This window comes from Sphaerodactylus townsendi, linkage group LG04 (assembly GCF_021028975.2).
Source record: "Sphaerodactylus townsendi isolate TG3544 linkage group LG04, MPM_Stown_v2.3, whole genome shotgun sequence".
Taxonomy (NCBI): Eukaryota; Metazoa; Chordata; class Lepidosauria; order Squamata; family Sphaerodactylidae; genus Sphaerodactylus; species Sphaerodactylus townsendi.
Genome location: NC_059428.1, coordinates 139,252,853 through 139,275,354, shown reverse-complemented (window position 1 = coordinate 139,275,354; position 22,502 = coordinate 139,252,853). Strand labels below are relative to the sequence as shown.

Below are 22,502 nucleotides of genomic sequence, written 5' to 3'. Positions count from 1 at the left end.
GCCAAACGCTCTCGGCCTAACCCCACAGGGCTGTTATGATGAGAAAACGGCAGAGAAGAGAACAACATAAGCCACTTGGGGTCCCCATTGGCGTGAAAGAGAAAGGATAACTGAAGCAAAATAAATCGGTAAATCTAAGTTTCTGACTAAGATCTGAGCCTCATCAGGAGCAGCAAGGGAGGTGAACAACTGAGGCGGCCAGGAGAACCAGCCCACCTCCTCCGCTCTCGCTGGTTCTCTTCCCCGCCCCTCAAAAAGGTCATCAGATGCTGGGGATGCCTGTGCCTGTGCTCCATTGATAAGTTCTGCGCTGGTCTTGAGAGACATCCAGACCAAACCCCTCCCACAAGATCCAGCAGCGCCATTTGCAGGTCTTTGTTAACTCCTCAGGGGAACCAAACCAAGTGGGCCTTGAATATATGCCAAGCGGACTCTGCCTTCTTAAATGTGGAGATCTGGACACTCAACGCTCAAATAAAAGTCACCACACGCAAGGATAGTAGTGGGTGAATTGGAAAGGGCTTTATTGATGGTATCCTTCCAACAACAACCCCGCGGCACATGCCACGAGAGTCCCATTTAAGACTGGTTTATTTTTATCCTCTCAGCAGCAGCCAGAACCAGGCCAGGAGCCTGCCACGGGCAAGGCCTTGTTTTTGTGCCCCCCCTCGATCAGAGGCCGGGGGGGGGTGCGGGGGCACAAAAGCAAGGCCTTGCCCCCGGGCACTGTTTTATGCCGGCATGCCCGATTGCATGAGAGTACACGCCAGAGGTCCTTGCTGGATCTAAAGCTCCCACGCTACGTAGCAGCTTCTGTCCCTCACTTTGCGCCCTATCCCACTAACCGTTTCCCCAAAAGTGGAAGTGTTCACAGGTCATACAGTTCCCCCAAGGTTGGGATCCTGATAATGGCCAGGCACTGTCTGGCTAGGGGTGGGGGGAACATTACCACTAGCCTCTAAGCAAGCCGAGCTCTAACACAAGCAGGGGTTCTTGGGTGCCGCAGTCTTCTGGGAATAAGCACAGCAAGACCCAGCAGCTGGGGTCTTGATTGTTGGATGTCGCAACGTCCCATGTGCAGAGGAACTGAGGAGAAAACCCAGCAGGGGGTGGGCAAGTGGTCAGCTAGAAGGGGCTGTCAGGTCAGTGACCCCCTGCGTCTTTTTGTGTCACCTCCTGTCTGTCCTTTAATATCCTGCTTCTTCTTGGAAGTCAGTGGCAGAGACTCTTCCCAGCCAGCGAGGTCGCAGTCTGCGATCTCTCCCTCTTCCTTATCCTAAATGCACTTCCGAATAAATATTTATTTTTGCCCTTTCAATGACTGTGACGGCCGCTTCTCCGTGCGGTAAACTCCAACGCTGACACGGACTCACTCCTTGCAGAGTCGCATGAAAACAAGAGCAGAGGCGGGGCTCCCACTGAGATTCCCCCGGAGCTCTCTCACAAGATCCAACTTTAATTGCTTTTGTGTGTGTGTGTGTGGTGGTTTGTTTAAACCGCTGCCTGCACGCGCTTGAGAGGGGATGAAAGGCGGCTTTGGGCGTTTCCGGTTTGGGCAGCCGCTCCTCACTGTTGCAAAGCAAACAAAAGCAGCAGCCGAGCCTGACTGGAAGGAGCGCTTAACACTCGCAGGAGGGAAGCAAACAGTGCTCTCCTTCCCAGCAAGGCTGCCAGCCACTTCCACACAAGCCCTGCACTGTGCTAATGACTAATTAGAGAATCCAGCCTGCTGGCAAAAGAGGGCAGGAGGGAAGAGCTACCCCGGGTGTTCCCTGGCCTCCCCTTCACGTATGCAAGTGGGGAAACCATCCCCAACCGCCCAAACCTGGTGGAGCGTGGCCAGGGCGGTCTGAAACTCCCCTGAAGCAGGCAGACTTGGTGGGGCTGTGAGAAACTAGAAGGCCAAGGCTAAGCACAATACAAAGAGTCGGACTCAGAAGAGAGTTTGGATTTATACCCCACCTTTCTCTCCAGGAAGGAGACTCAAGGTGGCTTACAAACTCCTTTCCCTTCCTCTCCCCACAACAAACACCTTGTGAGGTAGGTGGTAGTCCAAGAACTGTGACTAGCCCAAGGTCACCCAGCAGGAATGAATGAATGAATGAATGAATGAATGAATGAATGAATGAATGAATGAATGAAATTAGTTAGTTAGTTAGTTAGTTAGTTAGTTAGTTAGTTAGTTAGTTAGTTAGTTAGTTAGTTAGTTAGTTAGTTAGTTAGTTAGTTAGATATACCGCCCCATCCCTGAAGGGCTCTGGGCAGTGTACAGCATAAAATCACATAAAATCATCATAAGGATAAAATCATAAAATCACATAAAATCATAAAATCACATAAAATCATCATAAGCATAAAATCACATAAAATCATCATAAGCAGAAGGAGTGCGGAAACACATCTGGTTCACCAGATAAGCCTCTACCACTCAGGTGGAGGAGTGGGGAATCAAACCCGGTTCTCCACGTTAGAATCCCCCTGCTCTTAACCACTACACTACACTGGATCTCAGGGACTTAGGGAGAAACATTTAGTGTAGAATGTTTCAGATAGGGTCCATAATTTACTGCTCACCAGCATGGCCAATTGGCCATGCTGGACAGAGGCTGATGGGAATTGTAGTTCCTGAACATCTGGAGAGCCAAGAGGTCTCCCTACCCCTGGGCCTAGTGCAGGGGTAGGAACATGACTCTCCAGATGTTCAGGAACTACAATTCCCGTAGCCCCTACCAGCATGGCCAATTGGCCATGCTGGCCAGAAAAACTGATGGGAATTCAGTTCTGGGCAGTGTGAGGTCTGTTACTCCAGTCAATAATTGAGACTCAGGAAAGGTTCAAGAGCTTTACTGAACTGCGTCAGGACCTTAGCTGCAGAGAGCCAGAGCTGGCGCTCAAACTTTTGCAGCAGGTACATATCTTCCCACATTGCCCATTAAGGAGCCCTCCCACCGGGGTTCCCTAAGCAATAGTCTGCATGGGCAGTAAAGGATAAGCGTGAGAGACGGTAATTGTTATGTGTGTTCTTGCTCAAGGACAGCTATAGGGCTCATTTCCAGCCTCCAGGAAATGGGGGGTGGGGAAGAAGGAGGCATGCATATGTCACTGGTTACAAGCATAGCAGTGGAAAACAGAATGGGCCCTCAGGCCACAGATAACAGCAAGTGCAGGTGTGACCTTGGCTCCGGCCCACTGATGCCAGGCCGGGCAGGAGCCAGGCCTGACACCTAGGAAGAAATGGCGTCCCTCAGTGGCCAGCCCTGCAAGAAGAGGTGTGGCCAGAGGGTGTGGGGCTGTCCGCCCTGGCAAGAAGAGGTGTGGCCAGAGGGTGTGGGGCTGTCCACCTTAAGCCGCCCTCCGGTAAACCTAGCTGTTGACCAAAGTACTAGGAGCAACCTACAGCCAACTGGCAGCAGACTAGAGTGCCCAGAACTTGGAGAAGAACATCACAACTAGAAAACAGATGTCTTTATGGCATTTCCTTTCTAAAAAATAATCCTGAACAGTATAATGAGCTATTTAAAAATGTGGGGGAAGATCATGACAGCAAGTTAGGGTTCTTGTTTCTGACACCGCAGCAGATTTTTGGAAATCAGGCTGTACTCACCAGAAATGGGGCACACACCCAGGTGAAGGTGCCCACGGCCGCCAGGTAAGCCGACTTTTTCAGCACCTTCAGTTCCTCCTGTCTGATCCCCAAAACTTTCTCTTTGAAGGCCAGTTCCCAAGCATAAAGTTTCAGCACTTTGATCCCATTGAGAATTTCATTCATCAGCTTAATCCGGTTGTCTTTACTCTTCATGTGAGCAACCTGAAATGACCCAATTGGCCAGGAAAAACAAGTCACACCAACTCCAGAGATTGGCCCACCAGATCATAGAATCATAGAGTTGGAAGAGACCACCAGGGCCATCCAGTCCAACCCCCTGCAATGCAGGAACACACAATCAAAGCCCTCCCGACTTATGTTAATCCAGCCTCTGATCAAAAACCTCCAAAGAAGGAGACTCCACCACTCTCTGAGGCAGTGAATTCCACAGTCGAGCAGCCCTGACGGTCAGGAAGTTCTTCCTAATGTTTAGGTGGAATCTCTTTTCCTGCACCTTGAATCCATTACTCCGTGTCCTAGTCTCTGAGGCAGCAGAAAACAAGCTTGCTCCCTCTTCGACATGACAGCCCTTCAAATATTTAAACATAGCTACCTTAACCTTTGCCTCTCCAGACTAAACATCCCCAGCTCCCTAAGCCTCTCTTCATGGACTCCAGACCTTTTACAATTGTGGTGCCTTCCTCTGGACCGGTTCCAGCTTGTCAATGTCCTTCTTGAATATTGATCCTCCAGAACAAACTCCTAATGGCCATTCAGACATGCGGGGGGGGAGGGGGGGTTTACCCTCAAGCTATAAAACTAGCTGAGTGTCATGAAGTACAGACCATATTTATGGAAGTCAAAACATACAAAACAGAGTTGGAATGCAAGATCATGGACTGAAACTTACTTTAATTGGTCTCTGCAGCTCCAATTCCTCTTTAGGAGCTATCAGGGAAAGTCAACACAATTCCTGTCACCAACTGGCAAAGGAACTCTGCTGTCGTTTGCTCCCCTGGAGATTGGCAAATCAACACAATGGAGCAGGCCCCATTTAGGAACCCAAGAAGAAGAAGTTGGATTTATATCCCCCTTTTCTCTCCTGTAAGGAGACTCAAAGGGGTTTACAATCTCCTTTCCCTTCCCCCCTACCCTGGGTGGTGGGTGGGGGTAAAGAGCTCCAAAGAACTGTGACTAGCCCAAGGTCACCCAGCTGGTGTGTGTTGGAGTGCACAGGTTAATCTAGTTCCCCAGATAAGCCTGGGTGGCAGAGCGGGGAATCAACCCCGGTTCTCCAGATTAGAGTGCACCTGCTCTTAACCACTACACCACGCTGGATCTCATAGCCTGTGACCTTTATTGTGCCAGCCCAGTGGAACAAGAGCCGCTGGAAAATGTTGTCCATGTGAAGTTTTTCAATTTCTTAGTAAGAGGCTTTTTGAGTCCTCAGTGTGGAGAAAAGCAGGGCAGAAACACCCAAGTTAATAAACGCATGCCTGTGCGCAGCGTCAAAACAAGAAGCTGCACCAAAGTTCTCCTAGCTCAGACAGAAAATGACGACTCCTACCTGGTAAGTTTTGGTTTTCAAGGCTATCACAGCATTCACGGGAACCAGCAGTAGCATGACCGCCACACCGGCCAACACTGAAGGGCCTAAAGTCTAAGGAGGAGACAGAATGCGTTAGGGCCCAGGAGGAGGAGGCCAGTCAGAGAGCTGTCTGGGAGAACAACAGAAACTGTAGGAATTAGCTGCTATTGGAACTGTGCCTCGACTCCAGACCACGGCAGATTCTAGGGCAGAAGTGAGAATTGTGGGAAGATGGCTGCCTTCGTGCCAGAACCTGGCTGAGCGTTTCTCTCTCTCTCCCTCCCTCCGCAAGTATTTTATGCCTCAGCGTGGCCGAGGTGGGGGAGAGTTGAAACGCATCCTCCAGAGGGCCTTGGCCCTTTGCTCTTAGGCCATGGCCCTGACAGACTGATGGGCTTTGCACCAGCCCAGGATGTTCTGCGTATTTTATTTATTTCAGATGTTATTTCTGCTGCCTTTCCACCTGATCAGGGTCCGCAGGGCAGCCACACAGAAACGACATTCAAAACTGTATGTTTTCATACTGCTTTAATTTAAATTGGTTTAAATCTTATTGCGGGGGGAGGTTCTTTAAGATTCTGCGGCTCTCCATCGGGGGAGGAAAAATGGGATAAAAATAGACTAATTGGAGAAGTAAATTATAGCACAGGAGTGATCAATACCCCCGCCCCCAGATATTTTGGACTGAATCCTTGCATTACAGCTGTCGCCTCACCTTAGACTTCCAGAAGAGGAGAATCATGACACCTGGACAGTTTATAAACATCCCCCTGGCTACATGCTCACCTGCCACAGCAGATACAAGGCCAAGATCACTTGAAGGGGCGCAGACCAGACCATGTTGATGTAGGTAGCCAAGTCCATGAACCTCTGAGCATCCACCGACATCAGGTTGACAATCTCCCCGACAGTGGACGTCTTTCTTGCTGAATTGGTGATGACCAAGGCCTGGGCGGGAGGGCAAGAGAAAAACATGCGGCGTAAAGGGAACTTTCGGGGGGCAGCCGAGAGGCTTCAGTGAGGCCTACAACGCTTTGGGTGGGGAAGGCTTTGCATGATGTGGGCTGCGAAGATGATCGATACAAACACACCCGGGTGGGTAGCCTAAAGTTACACCAAGTCAGGACTTTGACAAAGCAGAAGTCAGCCAACAAGAAAATGTCAGGAGCCTATGTAACTGAATGGCAACTTTCATTGATATAAGCTCTGATGGACATGTGAAGGGCCTTTCTCTCTTCCTTTCCTTTCAATTCACATGTTTATTGCTTTGACACCGACTGTAGATAAGGATGCTGAATGATGCTGAGGAGCCTCCCTGGCTCAGGTGGCTACATCTATCCCTCCCATCGAGGCCTTGAAGCCTCAAAAAACTACTTTTCACACTTTCTCTGGGAAACTGGGAGGGGGGAATTGGGTACGGATAAAGGAGCCCGGTTTTTTTTTTTTAGAAAGTGGTTTTTTTGATGCTCTGTACAGTTGGGAGCTTGGAAGAAGAGACTAGCCAAACTTTCTCCATGATTTCGCCACTGCTCTCTAGAGACATGAAAACTCTACAGCAAGACTTGTGGTTCGTTCCATCATTAGATCTTTGATTTCCTGATTCTGTAGGCTGATGGTTGGGAAACGTGTCGGACACAAACTGTAGAAGAATATGCACGCAGCGACTCAGAGCGCTCAACTCTTTCAGCAGCTTCTCTGTAGCAAAGCACAGATCTGTCTCAACACAAACAGAACAGAAGAGCTTCACTTCTCCAGGAAAAGGAACGTGGATCTGTGCCACTAAATCAGCTTGGTCAGTAGCCAGAGAAGCACTGATGGTATTTGTAAACTGTCCTATGTCGTGCCCAGAGATGTCAGAAAGTTGCCAAGATACCCTTTGAAGGCACAAGTCCCTTTTAAGCTGCTGTATCCAGGGAAAACTTCTAAACAAACACAGCAACGCCAGACAGACCAACTCTGGGTTGCTGGTTTTGATGTATTCTCAAGGGCTGCATTCAGATGTCCTGAGAAGCTCTCATTCAGCCAAGATCTATAAATGAGGGCTAGCCTTGTTGCCGTACCCCTCCCCCTTCTCGTGTGCAGTCCAATTAATGTTTCCTTGAGTGAAAACAAATTCTGCTTCCCTGCAGAATACAAATGTAAGTATCATGACTGAATCACAATTTGCTGATCTCTCACAAGCCAGGATTCCAAACCCTGGTTTAATCCAGGAACAGAATCTCATGTTTGTGGAAGAATATGCAAACCACAACTCAGCAGCGCACAAACATGCACAGCAGTTAGGCCATGTTGCCACACAAACCTTGGCCCCGTACGGGCTTATTGCAGTATCTAAAATGTTTGAGTAAGTCACTCTCAGTTCTTCACCTGAAATATGGGAATGACAATATTGGCCTTCTTCGCAGGGCTGTTGTAAGAACTACATGAAGGGATTTGACCTCTGAGAGTGCTTTATGAATGCTAAAAAGCAGAATGACCAAAACTTTGCAAATGGAAAGCTGGTTTGAAGAGCATCTATCATCCAATCCATAGCGATTCTGCTTTCCAGTAAAAATTTTGAAATCCTGCTTAAAGCAGCTAAATTTGCCCGGATTGCATTGAATATAAGGAACTAACAGTATCCTGCATTTTCATTAAAGTGGGACTAATACTGTTTTAACAAAATTGATAGAGAAATGTAATGTCATTTATTTGAATCTGAATCTGAGATAGTTTTATTTAAATTGATTGTATTATATCAGCATAAAAGTGATAGATTTTATAACTATTTTAATCATATATTTTACTACTAAATGTTATTAGTATTTGAGAATAGTTATTAGTTTTATACAAATTGGTTTTAAAATTTTAATGGACTGTTATATTTATTTCCCAGTTCTTAAGTCATCTATTATAGGAGAATAAGATCTCATCGGAACACTAATTATTCGTTATACACTGGAATTTGCATTGGCTTATTTTAAGTTTTATGAATGGTCTGTGACTGTCGGGTCTTGAACCTTAAGCCAATAAATGGCTTCTGTATCAGAAGTGTTTATTGAGAAGCTTCAGAGCACCCAAGCTTGGCAAAGCCAGTTCTGACAAACCTGGCTTTTGCCACCCCCTTTACCCCGGCAAGTCCCCGCTCCCGAAAAACAGTCTCTGGGACAGAGGCACCCCAAGGTCGGTGGTAGATAGAGAAATCCACCTGGCTTCCTGTCCCCACGAGATAACAGATACTACTTCCTTTCTCATGGGAAAAATTTCATTATCTACAAAGCGTGTGAAGCCATAAAGCAAAGATCAAAGAAAGAATACCAAAGATGGCAGTGGTAACATACAGCAGGCTGGTTACATATATCTTTTAGCAGCATTTGGTTCCTAGCATTGAAGCAGTTACAATGAGGTAGGAATGCATCTCAATCACCTAGGTACAACCCCTGACAGCGATTGCAATAAAATTCTTCTGTCACGCGTTCCTAATTGTTACCTTTCTGTAGACAGCACCAATTACAGCTGTTTTCAGCCGCATTCCGGTCACAAAGCAGATGTGGAAGTACTGGTGGAGGACGAGCGTCTGCAGGCCAGCACAGACGAAAAGGAGACCCGTGTAGAAGTAGCCCTGCCAGCTGGGAGCGTCTCTGTCATTCACAAAACGAATCAGCAGCCTGAAAAGGGAAAGGAAAGGCATGTTCACAAGAGCTGAGAAACATCAAATGAAGAACTGGAACTAAGGGCTCGGTGGCCTGGGGCTCACTCAGCCACTGATGTAGCAGGTGGCCCTGGGGACTCTAGTGGTTTTTGTGGGGACTCTAGTGGTGGCGGATGGATGGAGCATGACTCTTGGTGGAAAGCCCTTTCAGTCACCCCAACAGAGTGAAGAAGAAGAAGAAGAAGAAGAAGAAGAAGAAGAAGAAGAAGAAGAAGAAGAAGAAGTAGTAGTAGTAGTAGTAGTAGTAGTAGTAGTATGGATTTATATCCCCCCTTTCTCTCCTGTAGGAGACTCAAAGGGGTTTACAATCTCCTTTCCCTTCCCCCCTCACAACAAACACCCTGTGAGGTGGGTGGGTCTGAGAGAGCTCTGAGAGAACTGTGACTAGCCCAAGGTCACCCAGCTGGCATGTGTTGGAGTGCACAGGCTAATCTAGTTCCCCAGATAAGCCTCCACAGCTCAAGTGGCAGAGCGGGGAATCAAGCCCGGTTCCTCCAGATTAGAGTGCACCTGCTCTTAACCACTAGGCCACTGCTGCTCATTAGCCAACGATCTGAGCTATTTCAGGACATGGGGAGAAGAGCACGCCCAGACTCACTTGAGGATTTCAGGCCCCGTAAACATCATCAGGTCATGGAAGGCTTTGAAAAGGAAGCTCATGAGGAAGTACGGCCCGAAGGTCTTGTATAACACCTTGAAGAGGGAGGGGTCTTTCTCTCGCTGGCACGGCTTGAGGATCAGGGCTTCCGCCTCCTCGGTCAAGTCCCCGCTCGAGCCACTCGGCTTTGTGGGCTTCTTGGGGGAATAAATCATTGGCACAGGTTGCCTGAGAGGGAAAAACAGCCAGAGAAGATGCATTTATTGTTGTGCCTCACAGATTCAGACTACTTTTCAGGCAGACTCGCTTCCAGGCATGTTTACGTCAACCAAAAGCTATTTTTTAAAAAAAACAGCAACAAACAATGATGGTGCGTACAGTTAAAACCCTGAACATTAAGATCAAGAGCAGTGTAGTAGTTAGGGTGCTGCTGGGAGACCCAGATTCGAACCCCTCACTCTGTCATGCAAACGTGGGTCAGTCACAAGAGGAGAATGATGGAGCCATTTTGGGTCCCTATTGGGGGGGTGGGGGAAGGCTGGGTACAAATGAACAAAATAAACAAATATACATCAATAGAAGCAGGTCATAATTTTGACATAAAGCCATAAACCTTTTTGCTTGTCAAGTGGCCAACCGTGCAAGTAACAACATACTTTTGAGGTCACCCGTTTAATTTTCTGTCCAGGGGTGGGGTTATCCAATGCTACTTATTGTATGCTGGTTTTACTGTTTTTATTGAAGTTGGATATTATTGTTAGCTGCACTGAGTCTGCTCAGGGAAGAGCAGGTTAAAAATTGAAACAATAGACAGCTATCACTAACACAAGTATAATGGCTAAAGTCCTATGTCCCCAAGTTTCAAACAATACTGTCCTGAGGAGAAGGTTCTTTAAAAACGTTAAATGCTCCCATGATAGTTCAACAGCCCTCCACCCCATGAGCCAAATACAACAACCAGGATATGTTTGGCACACACCACACAAAGAAAGTCACACATTGTATTGCCATAATTGTTATTTTTTCTTGGGAGGGTTACGTAAGGGTTTCGTGGGACGCTGTTTTAGGACATAACTGTTGTTTTAAATTATATTTATGATTTTATATATGATGTTTTATATTGTACACCGCCCTGAGCCCTTCGGGGATAGGGTGGTATAATAAATCAAATCAAATCAAATCAAATCAATCAATCAATAAATAAATATTATTATTTCCATTTCTATTAACGCAACCTTGAGCCGTAAGTGCAAGTATTCAAAGACAGGAACACCCAGAAAGTAGCTGGAAGGAGAAATAAGACTGCCAAAATGGGTGAAGCAAAAGGAGATGACGGAAGGAGAAAGAAATAAGATGATTTGGAAACCAGCAACAAAGTTAGCAGCCCAAGTTTGGGGCTTCGAACAGAAAGAGCAGGCAGACTAAACGAAAAAGTCCAAAGGATATCAGCAGCTATTTGACAACGGCCATTAAGCAAAGAGCAAGAGGAGCGATCCCACATGGGGCACAATCTGGAAGCGCTCCACGGCGACAGCGTAGTGGACAAGAAAGGCCACATGGTCTTTTCCGCCCTGGAGACAAATGCAGTCCAGAGAGGTAGCAGAGTTCACCAAACAACGGCCATTAAGCAAAGAGCAAGAGGAGCGATCCCACATGGGGCACAATCTGGAAGCGCTCCACGGCGACAGCGTAGTGGACAAGAAAGGCCACACATGGTCTTTTCCGCCCTGGAGACAAATGCAGTCCAGAGAGGTAGCAGAGTTCACCAAACAACGGCCATTAAGCAAAGAGCAAGAGGAGCGATCCCACATGGGGCACAATCTGGAAGCGCTCCACGGCGACAGCGTAGTGGACAAGAAAGGCCACATGGTCTTTTCCGCCCTGGAGACAAATGCAGTCCAGAGAGGTAGCAGAGTTCACCAAACAACGGCCATTAAGCAAAGAGCAAGAGGAGCGATCCCACATGGGGCACAATCTGGAAGCGCTCCACGGCGACAGCGTAGTGGACAAGAAAGGCCACATGGTCTTTTCCACTCTGGAGACAAATGCAGTCCAGAGAGGTAGCAGAGTTCACCCAAAGAACCAAGACTAACAGGAGCCTAAATTCCAGCAGAATTTTTAATGAACTAGAGAACTACCTGGTTGGTGGCAAAACGGGAAAGAAGGGTGGATATTTTTAGTATGAGGATGAGAGAGGCTCATGAGCATGAGAAGTGAACTTTGCTAAATTACATGCTTTTAAAAAATGAATGAAAAGTTCACCTGAGCCTAAAATTGATCAGGGATCTAAATAGGAGCATCTTCAAAGTGTCAAGGAGAAAATTGGGGGAGGGGGGGAATAGGGCAAAGAGACCATGCCCTCATTCACAGATGTCTAGTTGAGCGTTATGTCTCACTTCACAACTTAAATAAAAGAATTTAGTTACATTAGGTGTGGTGGGTTTTCCGGGTTGTATGGCCATGTTCCAGTAGAATTTTCTCCTGCCAGCCACGGATGCAGGCGAAACGTCAGGAGAAAATGCTACTGGAACACGGCCATGCAACCCGGAAAACCCACAGCCCCCTAGTGATTCCAGCTGTGAAAGCCTTTGACAATTTACTTACATTGTTGGATAACTAGAAACTTTTTACAGATTATTTGGACAAAACAGGGAAAAAAACCCCCGACCTGATGATTGTGGTTTTGAAGATTAGGGGATTGTCGAAATAAGACTTACTAGAGAAAAATAAGGTGTTTATCAATAGTAATGACAAAGATCTAATTTTACTTACATCATCAAAGAGCAAGTGGTAATATTTTTTAGTGTTAATACTCATTACAGATGGCATTGGAAGTCCATATGGTCAATGGTACCTTTTTTGTGTGAATCTTCTTTTTTTCCTCTGTTGTTTAAGTCCTAATAAATACTATTAAGGACTAATGAAAACTTTAATGCAGAATTATGCCCTCTGAGCAGTGGCCTGAACTACTTTAATTAATTAATTAAAAATATTTATTAGTCACTTTTCTGCCTTACAGAACTCAAGGCAATTTACAATACAAATAACACAGCTTCTCTTGTTGGCTAAAAAGCCCCCCAAAAGGCTGAGAGGGCCTGCTTCTTAAGCTCCAGCTGGGGCACCCTGTCGAGCCCCAGGGGGAGGGTTGCCAAGGTAACAAAGCTCACCCTTTTGCCTTTGCGGACTCCTTGGCCCAGTTCTTCACCAGGCCCTGCACCACTTCTTCCGATGTGTCCTCCTTGTTTAACGACCACAGATCTTTCGCTTCCAGAGGCTGCCGATACCCCTGGACCATCAACCTTTCATAAAAAGAGATTATTTCCATTAAGACAGACAGAGAAGGCAATAAATATTTTGACAAGGGTTGCCAATCTCCAGGCAGATTTTAAAAACGTGGGCTGGATGCACTGAGTAAATACAGCCAAATCCACTTTTACACCCTAAGGGCTAACACATTTGTCCTTCGATAGTGATGAATTTTAAATCTTTATAATGAAAATTCTTGTGTTTACATGCCTACAAAAGTACTATTTGAATCTCTAATCCAAATAATACCTTCAGCTTACAATATACACTCATGTATAACTACAATGTATGCAATACAAATATTAGCAACATGCAAGTATTGTAGAAGGCTTTCACGGCCGGATTCAACTGGTTGTGGTGGGTTTTCCGGCCTGTGTGGCCGTGGTCTGGTGGATCTTGTTCCTAACGTTTCGCCTGCATCTGTGGCTGGCATCTTCAGAGGTGTATCACAGAGAGAAGTCTGTTACACACTGTGTCTAGACTACTTGCATGTTGCTAATATTTGTAGTGCATACACTGTAGTTATACGTGAGTGTATATTTTAAGCTGAACGCATTATTTGGATTAGAGATTCAAACAGTACTTTTGTATGTACGTAAACACAAGAATTTTCATTGTAAAGATTTAAAATGTGTCGCTGTCTTAGGACAAGTGTGTCAGGCCTCAGGACGTAAAAGTGGATTGGCTGTACTAACCTCTAGGCAGAGCCTAGGATTCTCCCAGAATTCCAATGGACAAAGGTCAGTTCACCTGGAGAAATTGGCTGCTTCACTGGATGGACTCTATGGCGCTGGTCCCTACTGAGTGTCAAGTACTGAGTGTCAAGTACTGAGTGCCTCTCACCTAAACCTCCAGAAATTTCCTCACCTCTTCCTGATTTTTGACCCTAATTTTGACACAGATATTACCATTAATTGAAAGCAGTAGAAACAGTGACCCACTTAACCTATTTAACAATAACCCTTTCTGGAATACCACACAACTACATTCTCTGCAGGAGCCTCCCTGAAAAGTCATCTTAGGAAGATCAACAGGGCCACACAGCAGAGGCTTTTTAGTGATGGCCCCTGCCACCAGGAATGGTCCTTCTGGCCGTCAAACTCCTTCGAAGGTCTGCTTTTTGACTGCACGATTAAGGCCAGCAGCGGCTGCTCTTTGACTGAACGGCACTTATTACACTGACCCATTTCTAAACATGATGTGCTTGTTTAAACGCTTTTTAAAAAATAGGGCAACTGGTGGTTGTTATTTTTATGTGCCATCTTGGGCTATTTCTTTTGGAAAGGCTGTTTATAGACACTGTTAATTAAAACAGAGTATTTAAAAGTCCATGCTATGGACTTGATACAGTTTTAAATCTGGCCACAGCCAGATATCACAGTTGGTAACTGAAGCCAAAAATTAAAGATGACTCCATTCGATAATCAAACATTTTTCCAATGAAGGAAAAGCTCCACTTGCTGAATTTGGGCCTAGAGTGCTAATCACTCAAATTAAACACACACTTGCTTATATATTTTGCTTGGACATGGGAGAGAGAAAGAGAGAGCAGGCACGCAAAAATCCACATCTCAGTGCAGCGGTTTTGTTTGCGCAAGGTCCTGCATCGAGGCCCAGAGAGCCTGAGGTGAACTTTCCATGACAGCAGACATGTAAGAATCTTTTGGCCAAAATCCAGCATTCGAGGCACTTACCCTGTGATCCACCAGAATGTGATTTTGGACAGGAAAGAAGCACCAGACTCCGGGCAAGGGTTCTGATGGGGGGAAAGAATGAGTCAGTTGGGAGTGGGACGAATAAAACCGAAAAGGGCTTTCATCCCACGAAACCTTACAGATTTAGCAGCTTCCCAATCAGCCCCAATTCTCCCTTTCCTGCCTCTGCCGTATAGATAACTTTCCCCTCCTTCTCCTCCTAGTTACGAGCTGGGGAAAGGGAGAAGAAACTGCAACCAAACACCCTTTCACCACACCCTGACCTCACTGAGAACTCTCCGCTGTGAACTATTTTGCAGGGGGATTTTCAAGTTTGTACTGAGTTGCCACAAATCATCTTGGCAGCCAACTGTTGGCTGAAGACCAGGGTGAAAAAAAAGAAGAAGAATCAAATATCTGCAAAGGACTTGATTTATTTCCCAAATCAACAATCAATTCTCAATGCAAAAAGAAAAAGACAGGGCATCTTTCGGAATGCCGGGCATGCAGGCATTTTTCATGTCCTGCTCAGTTACATGCGAGCAAAACCTTTTCAGGTAGGTTCTCAGAACTATAATACGAGGACACAGAAGAATCAGGTAGGAAGAAACAGAACCAGGTATGTTGAGATGAAAATCCTGGAGTCTGTACCCACAAATTCTTAAAAGAAAAGTATTCCGACAGCTAGGCGGCAAATACAGAAATGTAAATTTGAAATGGAATCTTCTTCCCACCATAAACTGACTAATAAATCTGAAGGAGAGACAATGGACGCCCCCAAACCTTGGCTCCCCTCAACGCAACAATATTTGCATTAAGAGTTTATTATAGAGAGAAAGGGGCCCATCGTGACTTCAAAAGGCCAGACACTGTTCCATGCTTTTCACCCACCCCCTTCTGAGTGTTTAAGTGTCCCCGATTCCAACCCAAAAGGGGAGACTGAAAAGCCAAAGACACCTCCGACAAAGAGCCGAGTGCCGAGTGGAGGAAGAGCAAAGGTCCACGAAGTGTGATGGTGCAGACAAGAAAGCTAATGTGATTCTGGGCTGTATCAATAGTACAGTGTCTAGATTGAGGGATGTAATTGTACCTCTCTATTCTGCACTGGTCAGACCTCACCTGGAATATTATGTACAGTTCAGGGCAACACAATTCAAGAAGGATATTGACAAGCTGGAACAGGTCCAGAGGAGGGCAACCAAAATGGTAAAATGTCTGGAGTCCATGTCCTACGAAGAGATACTTAGGGAGCTGGGGATGTTTAGTTTAGTGAAGAGAAGGTTAACAGGTGATATGATAGCCATGTCTAGATATTTCAAGGGATGTCATGTTGGTGAGGGAGTAAGGAAAAGAGATTCCATCTAATCATTAGGAAGAACTTCCTGACAATCAGGTCTGTTCGACAGTGGAATTCACTGCCTTGGAGAGTGGTGGAGTCTCCTTCTTTGGGGGTTTTTAAACAGATGTTGGGAGTGATTTAATTGTGTGTTCCTGCATGGCAGGGGGTTCAACTTGATGGCCCTTGGGGGTCTCTTCCAACTCTATGATTCTATCATTCTATGAGCTGGACGGACCCATCTGGAAAGCTACTGACCTCAGTTTGCAAGATCTAAGCAAGGCTGTTAACAACAGGATGCTTTTGAGGGCATTAATTTATGGAGTCACCATAAGTTGGACTTGACGGTACCTACACATATAAAGTAGATGTGGTGCCGGGTGGAGGTGTGAAGCTGAAAGAAAGTGGCTTAATTAAGACCACCTGGTGAGTTGAAACTCTAGCTGAGGATTTCTGGATTTGCAGATGAGACTCCGGGCTCTTCACCTGCAGGAACCCAGAATGCAGACAAGCTCCGCTACTAGAGGACAATGCTGTCTGGAAAGTCGAGTCATGGAACCCAACCCTATGCCCACCTCTGCTCCCAGAAGACAAACTGACCGAACCCAAAATGCTTTCCCAGGTCTCTGAGCTTGCATCCCGCCTGGCAAAAGCATGCTCCTGGTGGCCTCCACCCCATGACTCAGCCCCAACGCAGCAGGCGAGAAATTCCCCAAGCAAAAGAAGGCAATGCGCCAAGCCATGTCGCCCACTTGAGGTTTGGAGCCACCACACCCAGCCCTGATCATTTCCGCCCAGGAATGCCCTGGCGTCAACAACCAGGAAGAGGGTTTTCCCCCTTCTTCTCTCATGCTTCTGCTGCTCCAGTAGTTCAGCTGAACCACCATCAAGTCACAGAACGGATCTGGCTCCTTCTGTCTGCCTAGCCACGGTCCGGTCGCAGAGGCAGCAAACTGGACTAGTTGCCAAGTATTTCCAGCATTATCAGGTTCCTTAATTTATTCAGGTTTCCTGTTAAGGCATAGCTTCGAGAACCCTTCCCACAGCGATGGGACGCAGAGCGGCGGGGCTCTTTGAAGAATCAGGAGAAAACATGCAAAACTGATGGAAAGGAAACACTGCCCGTTTGAAAGACCTGGATTCACAAACCTGCTCTGTGGTGCAAACAACCCGATTCTGTGTGCGGGAAGGGGGCCGACCCAGCCCTTCCTGCTGTGAACTATCCAAACAAAGCTACTTGCAAGCATCTCTCTCTGTCTCCACAACTCCAGGAGGCAAAGCAAAGTCACGCTGCTTCCAAAACATTTGTGCTGGCAGAGTGCACGGCCATATGAGGAAGCGTTGCACTGAAAAGGCATTTTCACCTCTAGAAGAGGCCCTGAAGCGCCTGCCGTGCGCCAGAGGGCAGCTTCCCTATCAACGTCGCACCTCTTCGCCTTGGCCTTCCGCCTTGAGCTCTTCACTGACTAGCCCACTTTAGTCCAGAATACTCCACTGTCCCATCCAATCCCACTACAAGGCAGGGTCGCTACTCACCAATGGAGAACTGATGAGTCAGAATTTGAACTTAGGCCTCTCTCTACAAGTATCTAGCCCAGCTATGAAGCCATACCAGAATTTTTTATCATATCTCATTTTGTACAAATTTTGACACCCACACCAAGAGTAGAGGTATCTGTAGCAGAGTCCTGAGCTGGGCCTCATGAGTGCCTCCGAGTTTTTCCAAAATGCAGACAAGTGAATCACTCAACTTCCGTTTGTTTAATTTATAAACTCATATTTTTTTTCCTGTGCAACTGCAGAATCTCCTAAATATAAGAGCCCCCACTCCAGATTGGCCGTTTGCGTGGCTTTGCTCACCTGCAGGACATTTACAAATGCTAAACATCCATCCCTGCAACACCACAGTCTGTTTAGCCCTCAAAGTGCTGTCTTACAACAGGCCCATAAAGGTAAGCTGGAATTATTGTCCGCATTTTACAGATGGGAGCTGAGAAGAAGCCACCTAGTAAACTCTCAGCTGATGCAGAATTTGAACTGAGGACTCGCCCTTTAAAGCCAGTACACAAGTCCCAGCGGCAGTACTGGCTGGTAACTAGGGCTACTATATAGAGGAGGAGGAGTCTGGATTTATATCCCACCTTTCTCTCCTGTAAAGAGACTCAAGGTGGCTTAGCTCCTTTAGAACATAAGAACATAAAAACAAGCCAGCTGGATCAGACCAGAGTCCATCTAGTCCAGCTCTCTGCTACTCGCAGTGGCCCACCAGGTGCCTTTGGGAGCTCACGTGCAGGATGTGAACGCAATGGCCTTCTGCGGCTGTTGCTCCCGATCACCTGGTCTGTTAAGGCATTTGCAATCTCAGATCAAAGAGGATCAAGATTGGTAGCCATAAATCGACTTCTCCTCCATCAATCTGTCCAAGCCCCTTTTAAAGCTATCCAGGTGAGTGGCCATCACCACCTCCTGTGGCAGCATATTCCAAACACCAATCACACGTTGCGTGAAGAAGTGTTTCCTTTTATTAGTCCTAATTCTTCCCCAGCATTTTCAATGGGCCGTATGCCCCCTGGTTTCCTGAGTATTGTGAGAAAGAGAGAAAAATTTCTCTCTGTCAACATTTTCTACCCCATGCATAATTTTGTAGACTTCAATCATATCCCCCCTCAGACGTCTCCTCTCCAAACTAAAGAGTCCCAAACGCTGCAGCCTCTCCTCATAAGGAAGGTGCTCCAGTCCCTCCCTCTCCTCACAAGATTATCATAAAAAACATTAATCTACCCCATATTATTTAGTTTTATCACCTTTCTCCTATTTTCTGTACCAGCTAAAATCCACTGTGGCCAAACACAACAAAGGCACCCGCCGTGCCCAGCTGCGCAAGTGGATGCGTGGAAATTCACCACCTAAAAACCAACTCTGCCCACCAAGCGTGAACATGGTTAGGGCTGAACGGCAGCTGTCGAAACACAGCAATGGTGTCAAGCCCAGGCACGAACCACTTCTTTTAGCCACGAGAACCTGTCTGCAATTTGCAACTGTGCCGGGAGACAAGAACATGAAAGTCAACCAACAAATAGAACTCATCGCGGACAAAAGAGGAACTCCAGCACTGAGACTACAGAAGCGACTCCCCAGCTGCTGGGCTGGACCCATCCAGCTTTTTTGCAGGGGGAGGGGTCAGCAGAAACAGCAGCAATGTGGCAGAGGGGCTGTAATGAACAGACATTTGGGCGCAGGTGGTCTGACTCTAAAAGGGTCCTCACAGCTCTTCTCAAAGGTTATAATCACACGCCTTGATGCAAAAGGAAAAAATAGAAGTCCACATTGCAAATATTTATAGCAACAAAAAAATTGGAACAAGGCGACCTCCCGGCAAAACCGCTACCAAATCAAGCACTGAGCGCTTTTGCAATGCAACTCATCCCAGAAGAATTTGTTTCAGAACACGCTCAAACACAGCCAGGTATAAGTCACCTGGCTCAGACAGTCCAGACTAGCCTGAGTTAAATAGTCATGGGTGGTGGTGGAGGAGGAGGAGGAAGAAGGAGGAGGAAGGAGAAGGAGGAGGAGGAGGAGGAGAAGAAGAGGAGTAGTAGTAGTTTGGATTTATATCCCCCCTTTCTCTCCTGTAAGGAGACTTACAATCTCCTTTCCCTTCCCGCACCCCCACAACAAACACCCTGTGAGGTGGGTGGGGCTGAGAGCTCCAAAGAGCTGTGACTAGCCCAAGGTCACCCAGTAGGCATGTGTTGGAGTGCACGAGCTAATCTGGTTCACCAGATAAGCTTCCACAGCTTCCACAGCTCCAGTGGAAGAGCGGGGAATCAAACCCAGTTCTCCAGATTACAGTGCACCTGCTCTTAACCACTACGCCTCTGCTGCTCCTTATGCCACTTGAATGGGAGGCCACCCTGAAAGTCCAGGGCTGCTATGCAGAGCAAGGCAATAGCAAACCACCCCTGTTTGTCTCTTGCCTTGAAAACCATATGGGGGTCTCCAGGAGTCGGCTGTGACTTGGCAGCACTTTCTGACACCAGCCAGATAAAAATATTAAGTTGGATTGGAGACCAGCACTTCAGATCCTCCAGCAAAAGTCCCAGGGCTCCCCTCCCAAGACAAAATCACAACTTGTGTACTTACAGGGACGTGAACCGCTTTCGAAAACAGAGGCGGCTGCTCAGCGAAACTGGACAGTATCAGCTGCAGGAGCACCAAAATGAAGTAGATGGAGAAGGTAGTGAAACGGAACACATCCGTTTCAGCGCCCTGGAAGAAGCAAGCAGAGCGGACGCTGCAGTTAACACTACAAATTGTTCTTGATTGACCACAAAGCCCCTCCTCCTCCTCCCCTGCTGCCAATTGCTTCCAATCGCACAAACTGGCCCCATCTTCCACCAGGACATCCAGACACTGGCTTTAAGCATTCCTATTGAGAAGCAATTTCCAAGTGAGCAGCTTCAGACAGAGAAACCCAACCGTGCCAGTGAAGAAAAACTACATGGCAGATAGTTATATCACTGATCTATGCCTGCTCTGCTGGATCACCACGCCGAGCAACTCGGCAACACCTGCCTTACAGGAAGCAGTGCATGATGTGTGGATTCACCGGCACACATAAGAGGTTCCTCTGATCCACTATGCAAAGATAATAGAAACCTGTAAGGTTCCGGTACAACAGTCAATAATTCAGACTCTAGAGGAATTCAGTAGCCTTTATTATACTGTGTCAGAGACCGTTACTGCAGAAAGCCAGATCTAGGGATCGTGGTTTCTGCAGACACAGAAAACATTTTCCCACTCAACTTCCCCCCCCCCATCCCCCCCACACACACATCTTCCCACAGTTCGACACAACAGAATAAGAGGTGAGGAAAAGCTTTGTAATGTTTTCTGAGTGTCTCCTGCGACTTCGCTTCAGGTCCCGAAAGGGGGGGTTGGAGCCAGGAGGCTTCCTTCACTATGTTGCAAAGCGCAGTGATTAAGACAGAAAGGTCCATTAACATGAGAAAGATCACAGCAGGCCCAGACATGACCTTGGCTCTAGCCAGCCGATGAGGAGGCAAGGCGGGAGTCGAGCTTGTCAAAACCATGCAGAGAAACACTGTCCAGTTACAACTGGCACAAGTGAGCCCCTTTATACGGGAGGCAGAAGAGACAAATCTATGGAACGAGGGCGCGTTTCTGATTAAAAGGACGCCCATATTGTGTGCACTCACTACAAGTCAAAGAGGCATTATGTATTAAAAAAAACGAACAGGGAAGTCTATATCAGGACAAAGGACAAAACATTTCATGAGCTCCTTTATCTGCAGACACCCACATCTCTGGGCCAGATTTCCAAGGAGGTGTTTCGAGAGTCCCCTGGAAACACATGGAAGACGATGATAGCAACCCAAACAAGCACAATCTAAATGGCTTTTAGGGAGCATTTAACAGACCATTAACTTCCTTTGTGCCTTCTGCTCTGGCAGATCTCATCCGATCAATGTTTAAACAAGCAAAGTCCGGCACTTCTCCGGGCCCAGCTGAAACAGCTTACCATGCTGAAGGCCAGCAGTATTTTGGACCTGAAGGTGATGGCTGCGCACAACAGCGCAATAAGCCAAAAAGTCAGCATCACACCTGAAGACTGGACCCCTTTCATCCTCTCGTACTGTATCAAAAACGTGGCAAGCAGCTGTGGATGGAAATGAAAAAGTTACCCAGTTTTTCTCAGGGGCGCAGCAAAAAGAAGAGTTAGATTTATCTCCTGTAAGGAGACTCAAAGGGGCTTACAATCGCCTTTCCCTTCCCCCACCCTGTGAGGTGAGTGGGGCTGAGAGAGCTCCAAAGAACTGCGACTAGTCCAAGGTCACCCAGCTGGCGTGTGTAAGAGTGCACAAGCTAATCTGGTTCACCAGATAAACCTCCACAGCTCAAGTGGCAGAGCGGGGAATCAAACTTGGTTCTCCAGATTAGAGTGCACCTGCTCTTAACCACTACGCCACGCTTGCTCCCCAATTCGCCAGCAAACCATTGTGCCAACAGCCTTGAACCAAACACAACCAAAATCCATTTTCTAAGGGTCCGTTCAAGCTATTTATGGATGCAAGAACACTTTATTCATTTAAAACATTTATTAGCCGACCTTGCAGAACTCAAGTCAGCTTGCAGTGTAAAGGATTATAAAAGCACAATAAAAACATGAGTAAAATAACAATGATTCAAAAACAATTTAAGTGCTTCGAGCCGTTCTGATTCCAGAAGCAAAATCAGCTTCTTTGTCAACACGGGATTAAAAGCCAGAGAAGAACACAACGCTGTTGTTCACTTACCATGGTGATGCCCAAAACTGTAGGGCTAACTAAAAAAACCAGAGCTCGGAAAATATTGTGATTTCTTTCCCAGAAAGAGTAGAAAAGGTCTGCCCAGCAGACTATCCACAGTAAAAGGCCCAAGGCCTGAAACAGAAAAGAAACATATTTTTAAAACATTGGATTGGTCCTCATGAAAGCAGTCGTTGGAATAAGATGTCTGCTGGTGGGCCAAGGGGCTTGCCAGACAAAAGGAGATGGGTTACCGTGTGATATACCGTATGAAGCTCTATTACGAGCATGTTTTAGAAGTCGAGGCACCCTGTTTCCTGCCACAAAACTGGGAAAAAATTATTGACCTCGTATAAGTCGAGGGTGGGAAATGCAGCAGCCAGCTGGCACAGAGC

General features: G+C 46.8%; 1 protein-coding gene across 5 annotated transcripts in view; it reads right to left on the bottom strand.

The window, feature by feature from the left end:
• LOC125430864 (multidrug resistance-associated protein 1-like) overlaps window positions 1–22,502 on the bottom strand; it is a 79,322-nt gene that overhangs the window by 39,156 nt on the left and 17,664 nt on the right. For all 5 annotated transcript variants that reach the window (XM_048493160.1, XM_048493161.1, XM_048493162.1 and 2 more), the window contains exons 3-12: window positions 22,117–22,242; window positions 21,342–21,479; window positions 19,943–20,068; window positions 14,464–14,525; window positions 12,631–12,762; window positions 9,464–9,691; window positions 8,644–8,821; window positions 5,961–6,122; window positions 5,154–5,246; window positions 3,605–3,808 (exon numbers count right to left, since the gene is read on the bottom strand). In XM_048493160.1, the coding sequence (XP_048349117.1) occupies window positions 3,605–3,808; window positions 5,154–5,246; window positions 5,961–6,122; window positions 8,644–8,821; window positions 9,464–9,691; window positions 12,631–12,762; window positions 14,464–14,525; window positions 19,943–20,068; window positions 21,342–21,479; window positions 22,117–22,242 (1,449 nt within the window). The remainder of the gene's footprint in view (window positions 1–3,604; window positions 3,809–5,153; window positions 5,247–5,960; window positions 6,123–8,643; window positions 8,822–9,463; window positions 9,692–12,630; window positions 12,763–14,463; window positions 14,526–19,942; window positions 20,069–21,341; window positions 21,480–22,116; window positions 22,243–22,502) is intronic.